The sequence below is a fragment of the Zonotrichia leucophrys genome, chromosome 15 (assembly GCF_028769735.1).
Source record: "Zonotrichia leucophrys gambelii isolate GWCS_2022_RI chromosome 15, RI_Zleu_2.0, whole genome shotgun sequence".
Classification (NCBI taxonomy): domain Eukaryota; kingdom Metazoa; phylum Chordata; class Aves; order Passeriformes; family Passerellidae; genus Zonotrichia; species Zonotrichia leucophrys.
Genome location: NC_088185.1, coordinates 3,782,196 through 3,795,517, shown reverse-complemented (window position 1 = coordinate 3,795,517; position 13,322 = coordinate 3,782,196). Strand labels below are relative to the sequence as shown.

The following is a 13,322-nucleotide window of genomic DNA, read 5'->3' as shown; positions in this document are numbered from 1 at the left end:
AACCACCCCAAACTTCTCCACATCTCCAACCCAATTCCAGCAGCCCCAACCCACCAGAAATTCCCAGAACCAGCCCCTTTGTCCACCCCACAAGGTTCCTCTTCTCACAGGGAATGAAAGAAGCCAAAAATCAGTAATTTTTTTTGTTCTTTTCCAATAGTCTCACTTTATTAGATACCACATCAAGAGAGGATGTTGTGCTGCATGCAGCGGAAGACTGGAGGATTTCTAATTCCTGTGTAAGGTTTTCTTTTTCTCTTTAACAGTTGTAAACTGATATTTGGCTGTAAAATCACTGCATGCGAGTCTGAATGCAAACAGCAGTAGAAGAGGCTTTTAATTTTCTTTTTTTTGCCTTTTTTTTTTTTTCCCCGTTTGTTTGTTTTTCACCATTCCCAATCCATAGGTGCATGCTTTATTTACAACAAAAAGAACTCATTCAGGGCAGGAATAACCATCAGAAAAACTGAGAAGAGGAGGGGGCAGAGACCAGGGCTGTGGTTTTGCACATTACTGAGGAGATTGGCAAGTTGCACTTGATTTTTGGAGGTGCAAAGAGATGATCTGAGTATCCTTTTCCCAAAGAAAGCAGGCTGAACAGGGATGGGAATACAGGATGGGAAAAGGGTAACCTCAAGTGAGTTGTTCTGCACATACAAAGGAGGCTGGGCTGCTGCAGGACTGGGAGAAATTAAAGAATTTCTTAAATAATGATTTTTAAAGATTTTTTTACCCTCAGCCACACATTTCCCCAGCACAGCTCCGTGCCCAAGGGCTGCTCTGGGTATGAACAGGAATTTTTTGGGCCAGGTCCATCCCTCTGGAAAGGGTGGTGGCAACTTGGAGTCATTAAGGTTGAAAAAGGGAGAATCCAACCATTGATCCTGGATCCCACCATCCCACAGCTCAGCTGGGCCTGGAGCAGGGAGGTTTCAGCACGGGGTGCAGAGGGAACAGTCCAAAAAAATGGAATTGTTTCAGTCTGGTCCTAGCTCAGGGATGCCACCCTGAGTGGCACAAAAATTCCATGAAAAAGAGGAAAATTTCCAGGTATCCTCTTCCATTCCACCCCAAGAACCATCAAATCACCTGGGGGTGATGGAAGAGGATTCCCAGCTCTGTCTGGACCCTCTGGGGTGGGTTGGGTTGGCTTTTCCCACCTGGAGATCCAAGGAGGGAGGGAAACCTGTGCCAGGCTGGGGTTTGTGTCACCCAGGGCACATCAGCGATTTCTGCTGGGGCTGGGGGGAGATAAAGAAAATACCAGGAAAACCAGAACTCATCCAACTCAAAGAGAGGGCAGCAGCAGCAGAGGGTGCAGGGGGAGGTTTCACACACCATGCTCAGTGTGACAAGAAAATTCCATATATTCCATTAGTGCTTAGTGTGCTCCTATCCACAGGGCCTGGGGTGTTCCAGAGCCAGGGAAAGGTTCCAAAACCAAGGAATGGTTCCAGAGCCAGGGAAAGATTCCAGAGCCCAGCAGCAGCAGCAGATGCAGAGAGTCTGTGCTCTCCTGCTGTCCAGACCAGATCCAACAGCTCCAGGCCATCCTTAAAGTGCAGGCTGAGGGGTTCTTGGGCAGAAAACTGGGAAAAACGAAAGGAAACCAAACCAAAACAACCCAAGTTTGGAAGATCTCAGATTGTTCCAGCTAATTCCAGGAGTTGTGGAGGTTTAAAGCAAAAATCCTTGCACACATCAGGGGTTTGAGGGGAAGAAGCAGCTCCCTCAGCTTCCCTCCTGAGGAACCGAAAATCCTTGGGAGCAGGAGGGGTCTGAGGGGACCTAGGAGCCCTTCAGGGCTCGGCCAGTCACCACTACACAGCTCAGGGGTGAGGAGGAGGTAGTCACAACCCTAAAACACCGCTGGGCTCCTACAGCAGCGGAGCCCCCGAATTCCTCGGGCGAAAGGACAAAAACCAACCCAAACCTGCTCCCCTGCGAGCACAGAGCTCCCTAAACCCTCCTTGTCGCTGTCATGGTGGTGGTGGTGGATCTTCTCAGCAAAGGATGTGCCACAACATTGCTCAGGTGGGCCAGAGCAGAGGAGAAGCTCAAGCAGGACTCGCAGGATGGCTCCGGTGACACCGGATTTTTTGGCCTAACCACGACGACACGGACACCAGGCGAACGGTGACACCCACACCAAAGCCAAGGAGCTTTTTTTTTCCTTATTGCAACTGAGGTATTGAGATCACACAAGCGAGGACAGGCTGATGCTCCCAAGCCCAGCACTCCCATCTCCTCCATGGGGAGACGCGAGGAGCGGAGGCTGGAGGGACACAGAGCGTCAGAAACGCGACGGGAACGGAGAGAGAGGGGGGAACAGTCAGGAGGGAACTATTGCTTGCCAAAATTACACACCAGGAGAACTCAACAGCCTCCCTCCCCCAGCTGAAAATAAATAAAGGAGAATAGAAAAGATCTGGGGGAGTTTCCAGTGGAGGGGGTTTGGAGGAGGAGGACCCTGGGATCAGAGGCTGTAGCAAGGCGTGGCTGCGCTGGAAGACGGGACACCAGGGACATCGGGGACATTGGGGACATCAGGGACCTACAGGGGTGTGGCAGAGGGCAGGGAGGGCTGGGCAGAGGCTCCCTTTAATCACTGGCCACGTGGTTCTCGTTCTGCAGGGTGTGCCAGCGCTCGATCTTCTTGTCCTTGTTCTTCAAGCACTCGTACCAGTGTTTCAAGCGCTCGCCCTTGGCCGTGATTCCCAGCTGGCAACCGCCTGGGGAGAGGGGAGAAGAGCAGAGTTTGTATCCAGAGATGGTGCTGTCATGGACATGTTTTATGAAAAAATCTTTTTGCTAAGATTTTTTTCTCTTGAGAAGCTCAGAGGCTTTAGAAACAAAACATAAATAAAAATTATCTACTGTTGTGGAATGAAACAGGTGCATTTTTGATTGGTTTTTTTTTTTTTTGATTGGTTGTTTTTAATTAATGGCCAATCACAGTCTACCTGTCTTGGACTCTCTGGTCAATCCAAAATTTTATTATCATCCTTTTCTATTGCTTGCTAGCCTTCTGATGAAATCTTTCTATATTCTTTTAGTACAGTTTTAGTATGTAATTTTCTTTTAATATAACATATATAATAAAATAATAAATCAGCCTTCTGAAACATGGAGTCAAGATTCTCATCTCTTCCCATGTCAAGATTGCCTTGCAAATTCAACATTTAGTTGAAAAGTTGAATAGTCACCCTGAGTGAAGAATGCTGCCACATTTGGTGACCTCGAGTAAGTAGCATTGATTATCCCTTTGTGGAGTCATAACCACAGTGGTGCTGATGTGCCAGGAAATCCTGCCATGGGCACACACCTCACACCCTGCAATGCTTTTTCCATCTTCTGGCTCAAAAATCTAATGGAAACGCCTGGAGATGCTTTTCCTGCCCAAAAGATGCTGGAGGTGGGGCAGTGTGGGGGATGCACCCACCAGATTCCATCATCCCACCTGGGCAGGTGACCCAGACCCCCCTGACATCCAGCAAACCCCATTCCAGGCACCCAACCCTGCCCCAGAGGGCAGAGCCTCCCAGCTCAAGGCTCACCAATGTAGTCGTTGGATTTCCCGATGTCGTAATCCCAGACGGAAATGTCCAGGGATTTCTTGGCCAGGTCGCTGTGTTTGATGTCATAGAAGAACTCCTGCAGAAAGGAAAACACCCCCTAAAAGCTGCAGTAATTAATGGAATTAATGAAGGAAAAGCTCTCCCTCCCTGTGGCACCTCTTTTCCAGGGGCTGAGCTCACCCCTTGCACCTACGTGAGCCCTTTCCAGCTGTCCCATCAAAGCAGCACCAGCGGAGAATTTCCAGTTTCCACCCCCAGGAATGCTGATCCCACCCACATGCCCAGCTGGGATGCAGGGAGATTTCAGGGTGTGTGGTGCTGCCATGGCAAAGTCATTCCCAAAAATATTCCTGGGCACAGGAGTGGGAAAGGAGCTTGAGCAAAGAGCCAAAGCTTGGGGAGTTTGTCTTCCACCTCCTCCACTCAACACAGCACTCAGTGAATTGATTTAATAATATAAAAAATATCCATCCATACCTCGTTAAATTCAGGATTCAACGTTTTCTTCTTAATCTGTGTCTTGTGCTTGGCCTTTTTTCCCATGTCAGGTTTCAGCCAACTGGGGGCAACAGAAAACAGCTCAAAATTCAAGTGCAAGAACAGTGGGAGTTCATAAGCTTAAAAAGTGATCTTCTGGGCTGGAAGAGATTTATTTAGAGCCAGTCTCTCCTCCCACCTTCCAGAGTATGTGGGAAAAGTGTGGGGCTGGGGCTGTGCAGCCTGGCTGCAGATCCAGAACTCAATTTAGGGCTGGGATTAATTAGATCACTGATTTAAAAATATAAAGCCACCATCTTCTGTTTCTGGAAATGGAAAATGCAACAAATTAAGAGAGACTGGGAAGGGAAGCTGCTCAGCTCTACTGAGCTACAAAAAGATGAGCAGAATATGTTCAGCATGAGAGGCACTGAATGAGTTTTAGGGAGAACTGAGGGTTTTTATGAAGGCAAAGGAAAAAACCAGGAATGGTTACGGGATTTCTCTGTGGTGCAGCTCACGAGGTTGGGATAAAAACCCCACAGGATTCCCAGGAGCCATGTGGGTTTATGGGGCAGCAAGCAGGGCACGGAGGGACACAGAGCCACCTCTGTCCTGCAGCCAGGGTGGGTCAGAGCTGGAGAGAAGGATTCCTTTTCCCCCAGCTTCCACTGTCCCTGGAGTCCCACCACACCCTTGGTGAGTCACGGGTGGGAATCCCACTCCTATGGATCCCGGGGAAGCTGGAATTTGGAAGTTGGTAGTTCGAAGTTGGTAAGTGGAAGTTGGCACCAGCCCCAAACCCACCCCACATCCCCCACGTGCCCTCTGCTTGCAGACACAAGGTGATCAGTCAAAGCTTGGACTCCTCAAGTCTCTTCCAGCCTTTAACAATTCTGGGATTCCCCATGGGGCAATTCCACAGGGATTTGCGCACTGGGGAGTGACAGACCCATGGGCTAGCTCAACACCACCCACACTGGGGACACCACCAGAGGTGAAGCTCGAGCAGGACCCGCAGGATGACACCGGTGACACCAGATTCGCCCTGAATTCCCTTAATTTGCTGCAGAGGAAGGAGAGCAGGCGGCTCCAGCCCCGGGGACTCACAGCTTGACGAAGGGATCCGAGTATCCGTTGGCGTCCATGGCCGCCAGGTGCACGCAGCGCACGATGCCCACGATGAGCCCGCCCTGCTGGGTGCTGTACATCAGGGACACCAGGATCTTGCCCCGCTCCTCCACGTCCCCGCCGCGATCCACCTGCGGGAGGAGCCGCCAAAAGCGTGTCACGGATGTGTTTTATGGAAAAATCCTTTCGTTAGGATGTTTTTCTCCCAAAAAGCTGAGAGGCCTCAGAAAGGAAATGTAAACAATGATAATCTGCTGCTGTGGAATGCAATAGGTGGATCTGTGATTGGGCTTGTGTGGTTGTTTTTAATTAATGGCCAATCACAGTCCAGCTGTGTCAGGACTCTCTGGTCAGTCACAAGATTTTATTATCATCCCATTTCTTTTCCTTTCAAGCCTTCTGATTAAATCCTATCTTCTATTCTTTTAGTATAGTTTTAGTATATAATTTTCTTTTAATATAATATATATCATTAAATAAGAAATCAGCCTTCTGAAACACCGAGTCAAGATTCTCATCTCTTCCCTCGTCCTGGGACCCCTGTGAACACCACCACAGAGGTGGGCGTCAAATGTGGCAATGATGTTTCCTCCCTCACATCTCTCCTCTGGCTCAGCTGTTTGCCTTAATTTTTCCTTCTCCTAGCCAAGCTTCTGTCAGATCAGAGTGCAGTTTTCAAAGTCAAGTTTTCAGTCAGTTTTTTCTTTTTGTTTGTTTGTTTGTTTGAAATTAATTTTGTTTTCTATGAGACAGAGCAGACTGTGTTTCAATTATAATTTATGTCACCTATGTGTGTGCGTATATATAATTATTTATTATTTATTTTTATTGTGGGTTATTATTGCCCATTTGATAATTCCATTCAGAATGAAGGTGCAGCAAACAAAACTAAGATCAGAGCTGGCTTTGAATATTATATTTTCCTAATTTTGCCTCTTTCTCCCTGTTCTCCTTTCAGTTACTTCCCTCCAAAGCCATCTCTTGTGCAAAGGAACCTCTCTTGCATCAGAAGGGAAAAGTCAGCGTGGAGGAGGAGGGATGGGATGGACATCAAGGAAAGTGGGATTGCTGGGACAGGGGGACAATGGGGTTGTACACAAGGGATGGTGGAAAGGACATGGATGGAGCTTGTGCTGCTCCAAGGACTCACCTCCTCCTCGTACAGAGCCATCCCACGGGATGCGCCGGTCGTTCCGGCACGCTTCGTCTGGGATGAGAAAGGGACAAGGAGAATGCCATGAATGACTGGGAGAGGAGCCATCCCACAGCAAAAAAAACCCTGGGAATGCAGCTCCTGGAAGAGCCTCAGGAATCTCCATCTGCTCCATCAATCCCCATCCCAGTGGATTCAACGGAGGACAAAGCAACCTGTGCCCTCCTCCACGGTGACATCCATCCCCAAGGGCTGGCAATGCCAACAGGAGCAAGGCCCTGGAGTCTCTTCCCATGGATTCCCACCAGGCTCTTATCTCCTGGCCTTGGGATGTCACATCAGCCCAGGCACAGGTGGGAATACAACTCCTAAAGGTGCCAGGGAAGTCAGGCACCTCCAGCCCATCCCTGCATCCCTCAGGTGCCATTTCCAAAGGGAACAGAAGGGATTTTCATGGACACTCACTGGTATTACTCTCTCCAGGCAGATGTTGAAGTTCTTTTTCTGGTTGGCTTTGAGTTTTTTCAAGGCAACTCTGGTTTCTCCAATGAACTCGTTGTGGCCAAATTTGTCCTCATCACACACGGAGATCCTGGAGGGAAGAGGGAAAGGGGAACATAACCAGGCTGGAGCAGTGCCTGACTCCAGAGTCAAACCCATCCCTGCAGAGGTACTGCTGGGGGGAGGGAAAAACAAAACAAAATCCCCCAAACCCACCCTTGATGTGGATTTCCTCTGAACAACAGCCGTCAACCCCCAAATTTCTGTCTTGATTTAAAAAAAAAAAAAAAAAAAAATCAACATTTTTAATATTTGCTTTGTGATGGGGCAAGAAATCAAGAGGTGGAAGTTTTCTAAGGGGGAAAAGAGCCATAAATTGAAAGAGATATTTATATGGACTTTTTTCCCCGGGTTATTGACAAATCAGCAGAGACACACATCTCTATGATGATAAAAATCATAGCAAAATCAATAATTTACTATTAAATTACAAGGTCAAAATGCCAGTTCTCTTCTAACAATCATCCAGATGACCAAACTCATGTTGATTTCAACCCAAAACTGCATTTCTCACAGCCCTAAACCCCCCTGCACTCCTGGGGGTGGTGCTGTGGGTGAGGACACCCCAAACCCAACCCTGTGGCACGCCTGGGCTCCTGCTGGCCTTACCTGAGGGTTTTCCTCTGCATGTCCTCGTCGGTGATGCCGTGGTACACCAGGGTCTCGTTCCACACCGGGTTCCGGGTGTTGCGCAGCGTCTTCGTCCTCAGCTTGTTGGACTGTGGGGTCGCACAAACACAGGGGAATCGGTGTGAGTTCAGGGTTTACCCCAGAACCCTGGGTCCCTCCCAAGATAATTCCCTCCCAGGTGTGTCAGTCACCTCTCCTTTCCCCTCCCAGCACTGTCTGTCAGCCCTGGAATTCCAGGATTGGCAGATTCACAGGATGCCCTCTACCCCTGGGGGGACATTGGGCCATCCAGGTGTCCTTTGTCCCTTGTACCTGCTTGGTGGCTCCCTGCCCCTTCCCTGCCCTCTCTCCTCGGGGTTAAAGGAGCAGCAACCACGGGCTCAGGGAGTTCTGTTGGAGCTGGGGCTGCATTCAGAGGCCTGTGGGCCAGAATAAAGCTCTGGATCCACACCCTCCATCAGAACCGACTCCTTTCCTTCACCATCCCCTTAAAGCTTCTCCAGCAGAGGGAAACCTGAGGAGCAGCCCCTGTTATGGGGAGAATCTCCATCCCAGCACCACCAGAGCTCCTGCAGGCCTGGACCTGTCCCCACGGGCCCAGTGCAGCACCCAGCCAGCCAAAAGTGTCTGTGGGGTGAAACACCACACACCCAGCCAGCCAAAAATGGGGTGAAACACCACACACCCAGCCAGCCAAAAATGGGGTGAAACACCACACACCCAGCCGGCCAAAAGTGTCTGTGGTGAAACACCACACACCCAGCCAGCCAAAAATGGGGTGAAACACCACACACCCAGCCAGCCAAAAGTGTCTGTGGGGTGAAACACCACACAGCCAGCCAGGCAAAAGTGTCTCTGGTGAAACACCACACACCCACAGCCCAAAGTGTCTGTGGGTGAAACACCACACACCCAGCCAGCCAAAGTGTCTGTGGGTGAAACACCACACACCCACAGCCCAAAGTGTCTCTGGGGTGAAACACCACACACCCAGCCAGCCAAAAGTGTCTGTGGGTGGAAACCACACACCCAGCCAGCCCAAAGTGTCTCTGGGGTGAAACACCACACACCCAGCCAGCCAAAAATGGGGTGAAACACCACACACCCAGCCAGCAAAAGTGTCTCTGGTGAAACACCACAGTTGCCACCATTTGGTTCAGCACCAAAGGCCAGACAAGGCAAGGCACGTCCTGTCCATGATATTGGTGGTACCAATACCCCAGGATTCCTCTCTACCCAAATCCCAGCTCCTGGCAGGGGTGCCCCGTCACAGCTGGCACAGGTGAGCTCTCAGGGAGGATCAAGGTGGAATTTTGCACAAGCATCAGGAATTTGGTGACATGTGGTGGCTGGGAGAGCCTGGATTTTGTCACTCCCTGGGGTTTATTCCCTCAAGGAGAGGGGAAAAGGTGCCCAGGGCAGGATGTGGGGGCTCAGGCCACAGCTCTCATGGTCTAAAGGAGGGGACAGTGAGGAATTGAGGAGCTGTCACTTGCTTGTGTGTCTTTCACAACCACACGTTCAAAATTAAAAAAAAAAAAATTAAAATAAATATCAGCAAATGAGAGCAGCAGAAATCAAAGCAATTCCCAACATCACACCTGGATTTCCTCTGAACAATACCAATACCCCATGCATAAAGCAAGGCTGTAAAATCAATCCAATGATTTTATTATCAGTTCTCCCCTGGTTTTACTCCTGGTTCCTCTGAGCAGAACTCTGCTGCACCCTCTAAACAAAGAGCCAGCACTGCTAATGGTCATTCCTTCCTCAAGATTTGCCCACCCAGATCACCTCAGCTGGGCTGGGGAGGGAAATTTCCAGGAATTTCCGTCATGGAGCCAGAGTTTCCCCCACAGTTCTCTCCCCACAGCTCCAACAAAAACGTGCTGCATCTTCCAAGCAAATGGATAATTCCAACCCTGGGCATAATTAGATTTTTTGGGCAGATGTTTTGTGATGCATTAACAGCAATGCCTCCTCTGGAGCTTCCCTCCATCCCTGAGCAGATTCCTGCCTGCAGGATGAGCTGTTCCTCGGGTCTGGGAGAGCATCTGGGAGCATCCTCCCTGTTCAGAGACACCCCCAGGGAAAACAGCAGCAAGCAGAGAAATCAACAGGGAAAACCTGATCTGATTTGAGAAACCTCTGCTCCATCCCCAGCACCAAACCTGGCAGAGCCTCACCTTGCTGGCTCCAGGCAGGAGGTGCAGCTTCACATAGGGATCAGCCAGGCCATTGGAATCCATTGGTTTTAAGCCCTATACAAGGATAAAGGAGACATAGGATGTGAATCCTCCTTCAGCAAAGAGAAAAATGCCCATGAAAAAACACAAAGAGAAAATGTGTTCAGTGACCCAAGAGCCTCTGCCCTGAGCAGCTGTGGGTGCCAGGATGTGCTGAACCAACTCACCCCAGGAAAAATCAGCATTGTAGAATCACAAGATGGTTTGGGTTGGAAAAGACCTCAAATATCACCAAGATCCACTCCCTGCCACAAGCAGGGACACCTTCCACTATCCCAGGCTGCTCCAAACCCTGTCCAACCTGGCCTGGGACACTCCCAGGGATGGGGCAGCCACAGTTTCTCTGGGAGGACTGTTCCAGGGCATCACCACTCCCACAGATCCTTTGGATCCACACAAGGAAAAGCCCCCCAACCCTCCCCAGCCAGGAGCAGCTGTGCCTGGAGCCTCCCAAGGGAGCAGCCTCTGCCAGCAGCCACATGGCTTCCTTCCCATTGCACCAGAGAAACTGGCAGCCAGATGGGTTTAAATAAGGAAAAAGGGAATGAAAAGAGGAGCTCTTGCCTTGGCCTTGATGAGGGTGCAGTGCAGGGAGCTGTTGTCCTGGTCGTAGAGCAGGCTGAACTCCAGAGCTCCCAGCGTGGCTGACAGCGAGGGAAAAGGAGGAAACAACCTCGTTAAAACCCCAGCCAATAACTGCATTTAATCATCCCCGATTAGTAATAATTAGAAAGATCTGCGGGTCAAATGTAAAAGCTGTTTAATGCAGTGACACTGTGCTGGCAGCGGCCAAAGCGCCGCAAATCCAGGCGGATTTGGGAACTCTGCACAGCCCAAGGAGAGCAGCCTGGGGCTCTGGAGCTGACTCCAATATTCTCCAGGCAAAGGAGGAGTAACCCTACCAACAGCAATTCCACCCTGGATCGCCCTGAGGAGATGCCCCAGCTTGGGCTCAGCACCTGGCTCCTCTCTTGGCTCCCTGGAAACCATCTCAAGCTCATGCTCCTTCATCCCAGGGATGAAGAGCAGGCACAGAGGGCATCAGCTGCTCCAATCCAAGCACCTGATCCCAACCCCAGCAGCTCTTCTCACCCAGGATGTTCTACCACAGATCCTCCCCATCAAACTCCCACCCATCATCCCCAAGGACTTTCCCTCCTAGACACCAACCCGAGTCACACCCACCCTCCTCCAAATCCCACACTTCCCAAAGAATCTCCCTCCCTTCCCGGGTACATACTGCCTTCATCGGAGTCGTAGCTGTTGGCATCCTCCTCCTCCTCCTCTCGGGGCTGCTGCTGCCTCTGCGGAGCCGGGGCTGCAGGCTGGGGCTGGCTGGGGGCAGGGGGCTGCCAGCCCGGCCTGTCCTCCCTGCCGGGGGGCGCAGCCAAGCCCCCTCCCCGCTCCTCCCTGGCAGCTCCACGGGCCGGCTCTGGGGGGCTCGCTGCGAGAAGGGGGGACCCTGTTAGCCCCTGGCCCGCCATGCCCCCCAGCCCCCCACAGCCGCCCCGGGGTTACCTTGTCTGTCCGGGAAGCGGGTGGGACCCCCAGGACCTGGCCTTGCTGCTGCTGGGGACAGAGGTGGCATCAGCACCTGGGACATCCCCTGGTGGCTTCAGCCCGTGGGGTGTCCCCAGGGACAGAACCGTTGGCCACACTCCCATCCCATCCCATCCCATCCCATCCCATCCCATCCCATCCCATCCCAATCTCCATCCCCATCCCAATCTCCATCCCCATCCCAATCTCCATCCCCATCCCAATCTCCATCCCCATCCCAATCTCCATCCCAATCTCCATCCCAATCTCCATCCCAATCCCCATCCCAATCCCCATCCCCATCCCACCTGCAGGTGCCGCTGCTGCCGGGGCAGATCCAGCAGTGGCCACAGCGGTGGCCGGCGGGGGTGGCCGCTGGCCTTGCACGGAGTTGGTTCTCTTCACACCTGCAAGGACAGGGGACAATAAGCAGAGAGCACCCGCAGATGGCTCCCGGCGTTGTGTCCATCCATCTGTCCGTCCAGGGATGCAGGAGCAGCATCACTCTCACCGGGGCTCCTGCTGACGCCGCTCTCAGCGTAGTCCCGGCTATCGCTGTCCCCAGCGGTGTCCTCGCTGCCACACGGACCCGGCCGGCCCTCGGCCACTCTGCGGCTCCCCCGGGCGGCCGCTGTGCCCTCGGTGCCTGCAGGGAGAGGGAGGAAGGAGCAGTGAGGCCGGAAAAGAGAGCTGCCATCCCTGGCCTGGGTGCCAGCAGCAGGGGGATGTCGCAGACATCTTCTATGAAAAATCCTTCTCTTGGGATTTTTCCTCCTGAGAAGCTGGGAGGCCCCAGGAACAGAATGTAAACATTGATTATCTGCTGCTGTGGAATGCAACAAGTGGATCTTTGATTGGTCTCATGTTGGTTGTTTCTAATTAATGGCCAATCACAGTCCAGCTGGCTCAGACAGAGAGCTGAGCCACAAACCTTTGTTATCATTCTTTCTTATTCAATTCTTAGCTAGCCTTCTGATGAAACCTTTCTTCTATTCTTTTAGTATAGTTTTAATATAATATATATCACAAAATAATAAATCAAGCCTTCTGAAACATGGAGTCAGATCTTCGTCTCTTCCCTCATCCCGAGACACCATCTCAGGGGGACAATGGGTACGGCCACTGCGGCAGCACCTCCGAGCTCTGGGCACTGCAGCAGGAGGGCTCTGCACCATCAACCCTGCGCTCAGGAAATCCCCAAGGACACGGAAAAACAAGGCCTGAGGTATCCATCACCCGATCCTCAGCACCCATTAGACCCCTGATGGCACCACAGCTCCACATTCCATCAGAGGGGTGAATCCTATTTTCCTTCAGCCGATCACCTCCCATTTGTTAAGCAGACAGCCGTGGCAGCTGCCTGTGCCTCTCCCTTCCATCACCCAGCAGTCCCAGCGGATCCATCGCAGCCCGGCGCTCCGGGGTGATGGATGGCGACCCCGCGGACGTGACGGAAAAGGTCCCGGCGCTCACCTGGCTGCTGCTGGAGACGCCAGGGATAAATCTTTGCCGTGACATAAATGGGCTCTTTCTCCTTGGCTGGGCTCTCAGGGTCACCGGGCGTGAGGACAAAGCAACAGATTGTGGCGGGGAGAGGAGGAGGGAGAGAGGGAAAAACACCGGGAATGCTGAAGAGCAGGGAGAGGAGGGGGGAATGAGCAGCCAGGAGCAGGAGCCCCGTGGTGCAGAGAGAGCCGTGCAATAAATAATTTTCCGAGGGAGCTGTAGGAAGATCATGGGCACGGCAGGAGCATGCTGAGCACTGGGAGGGATGAGCGGAGCTGGCAAAGCATTCCCGACTCCAGGAGCAGTCTGGATTAATAAAAGCTGCCCTTGGGGCTAAGGGAGTGATTAAATTGCCTTAATAAAGTGCTTCTCCCCACCTGCTGCTGCATGGGGAGAGAGAGATCATCAGTTGGGGCATCAGAACTTGTGCTAAAGGAAGGGTGGGATGGAGGGGACAATTCCAGGTGGGATCTGTCCCCTCAGCCCCTCTTTGCCTCTTCC

At 51.8% G+C, this 13,322-nt stretch overlaps 1 protein-coding gene across 6 annotated transcripts in view; it reads right to left on the bottom strand.

Moving 5' to 3' along the window:
- Positions 1-373: 373 nt before the first annotated feature.
- The window catches only part of RPH3A (rabphilin 3A), a 32,017-nt gene continuing 19,068 nt past the window's right edge, over positions 374-13,322 (bottom strand). For 5 of the 6 annotated variants that reach the window (XM_064726614.1, XM_064726619.1, XM_064726617.1 and 2 more), the window contains 13 exons: positions 11,827-11,961; positions 11,624-11,722; positions 11,295-11,345; positions 11,017-11,220; positions 10,341-10,420; positions 9,717-9,791; positions 7,510-7,619; positions 6,805-6,931; positions 6,337-6,393; positions 5,166-5,317; positions 4,056-4,137; positions 3,558-3,654; positions 374-2,732 (listed from right to left, as the gene is read on the bottom strand). In XM_064726614.1, the coding sequence (XP_064582684.1) occupies positions 2,602-2,732; positions 3,558-3,654; positions 4,056-4,137; positions 5,166-5,317; positions 6,337-6,393; positions 6,805-6,931; positions 7,510-7,619; positions 9,717-9,791; positions 10,341-10,420; positions 11,017-11,220; positions 11,295-11,345; positions 11,624-11,722; positions 11,827-11,961 (1,400 nt within the window). In that variant the 3' untranslated portion in view covers positions 374-2,601. The remainder of the gene's footprint in view (positions 2,733-3,557; positions 3,655-4,055; positions 4,138-5,165; positions 5,318-6,336; positions 6,394-6,804; positions 6,932-7,509; positions 7,620-9,716; positions 9,792-10,340; positions 10,421-11,016; positions 11,221-11,294; positions 11,346-11,623; positions 11,723-11,826; positions 11,962-13,322) is intronic. The other variant, XM_064726616.1, reaches the window with a different exon arrangement.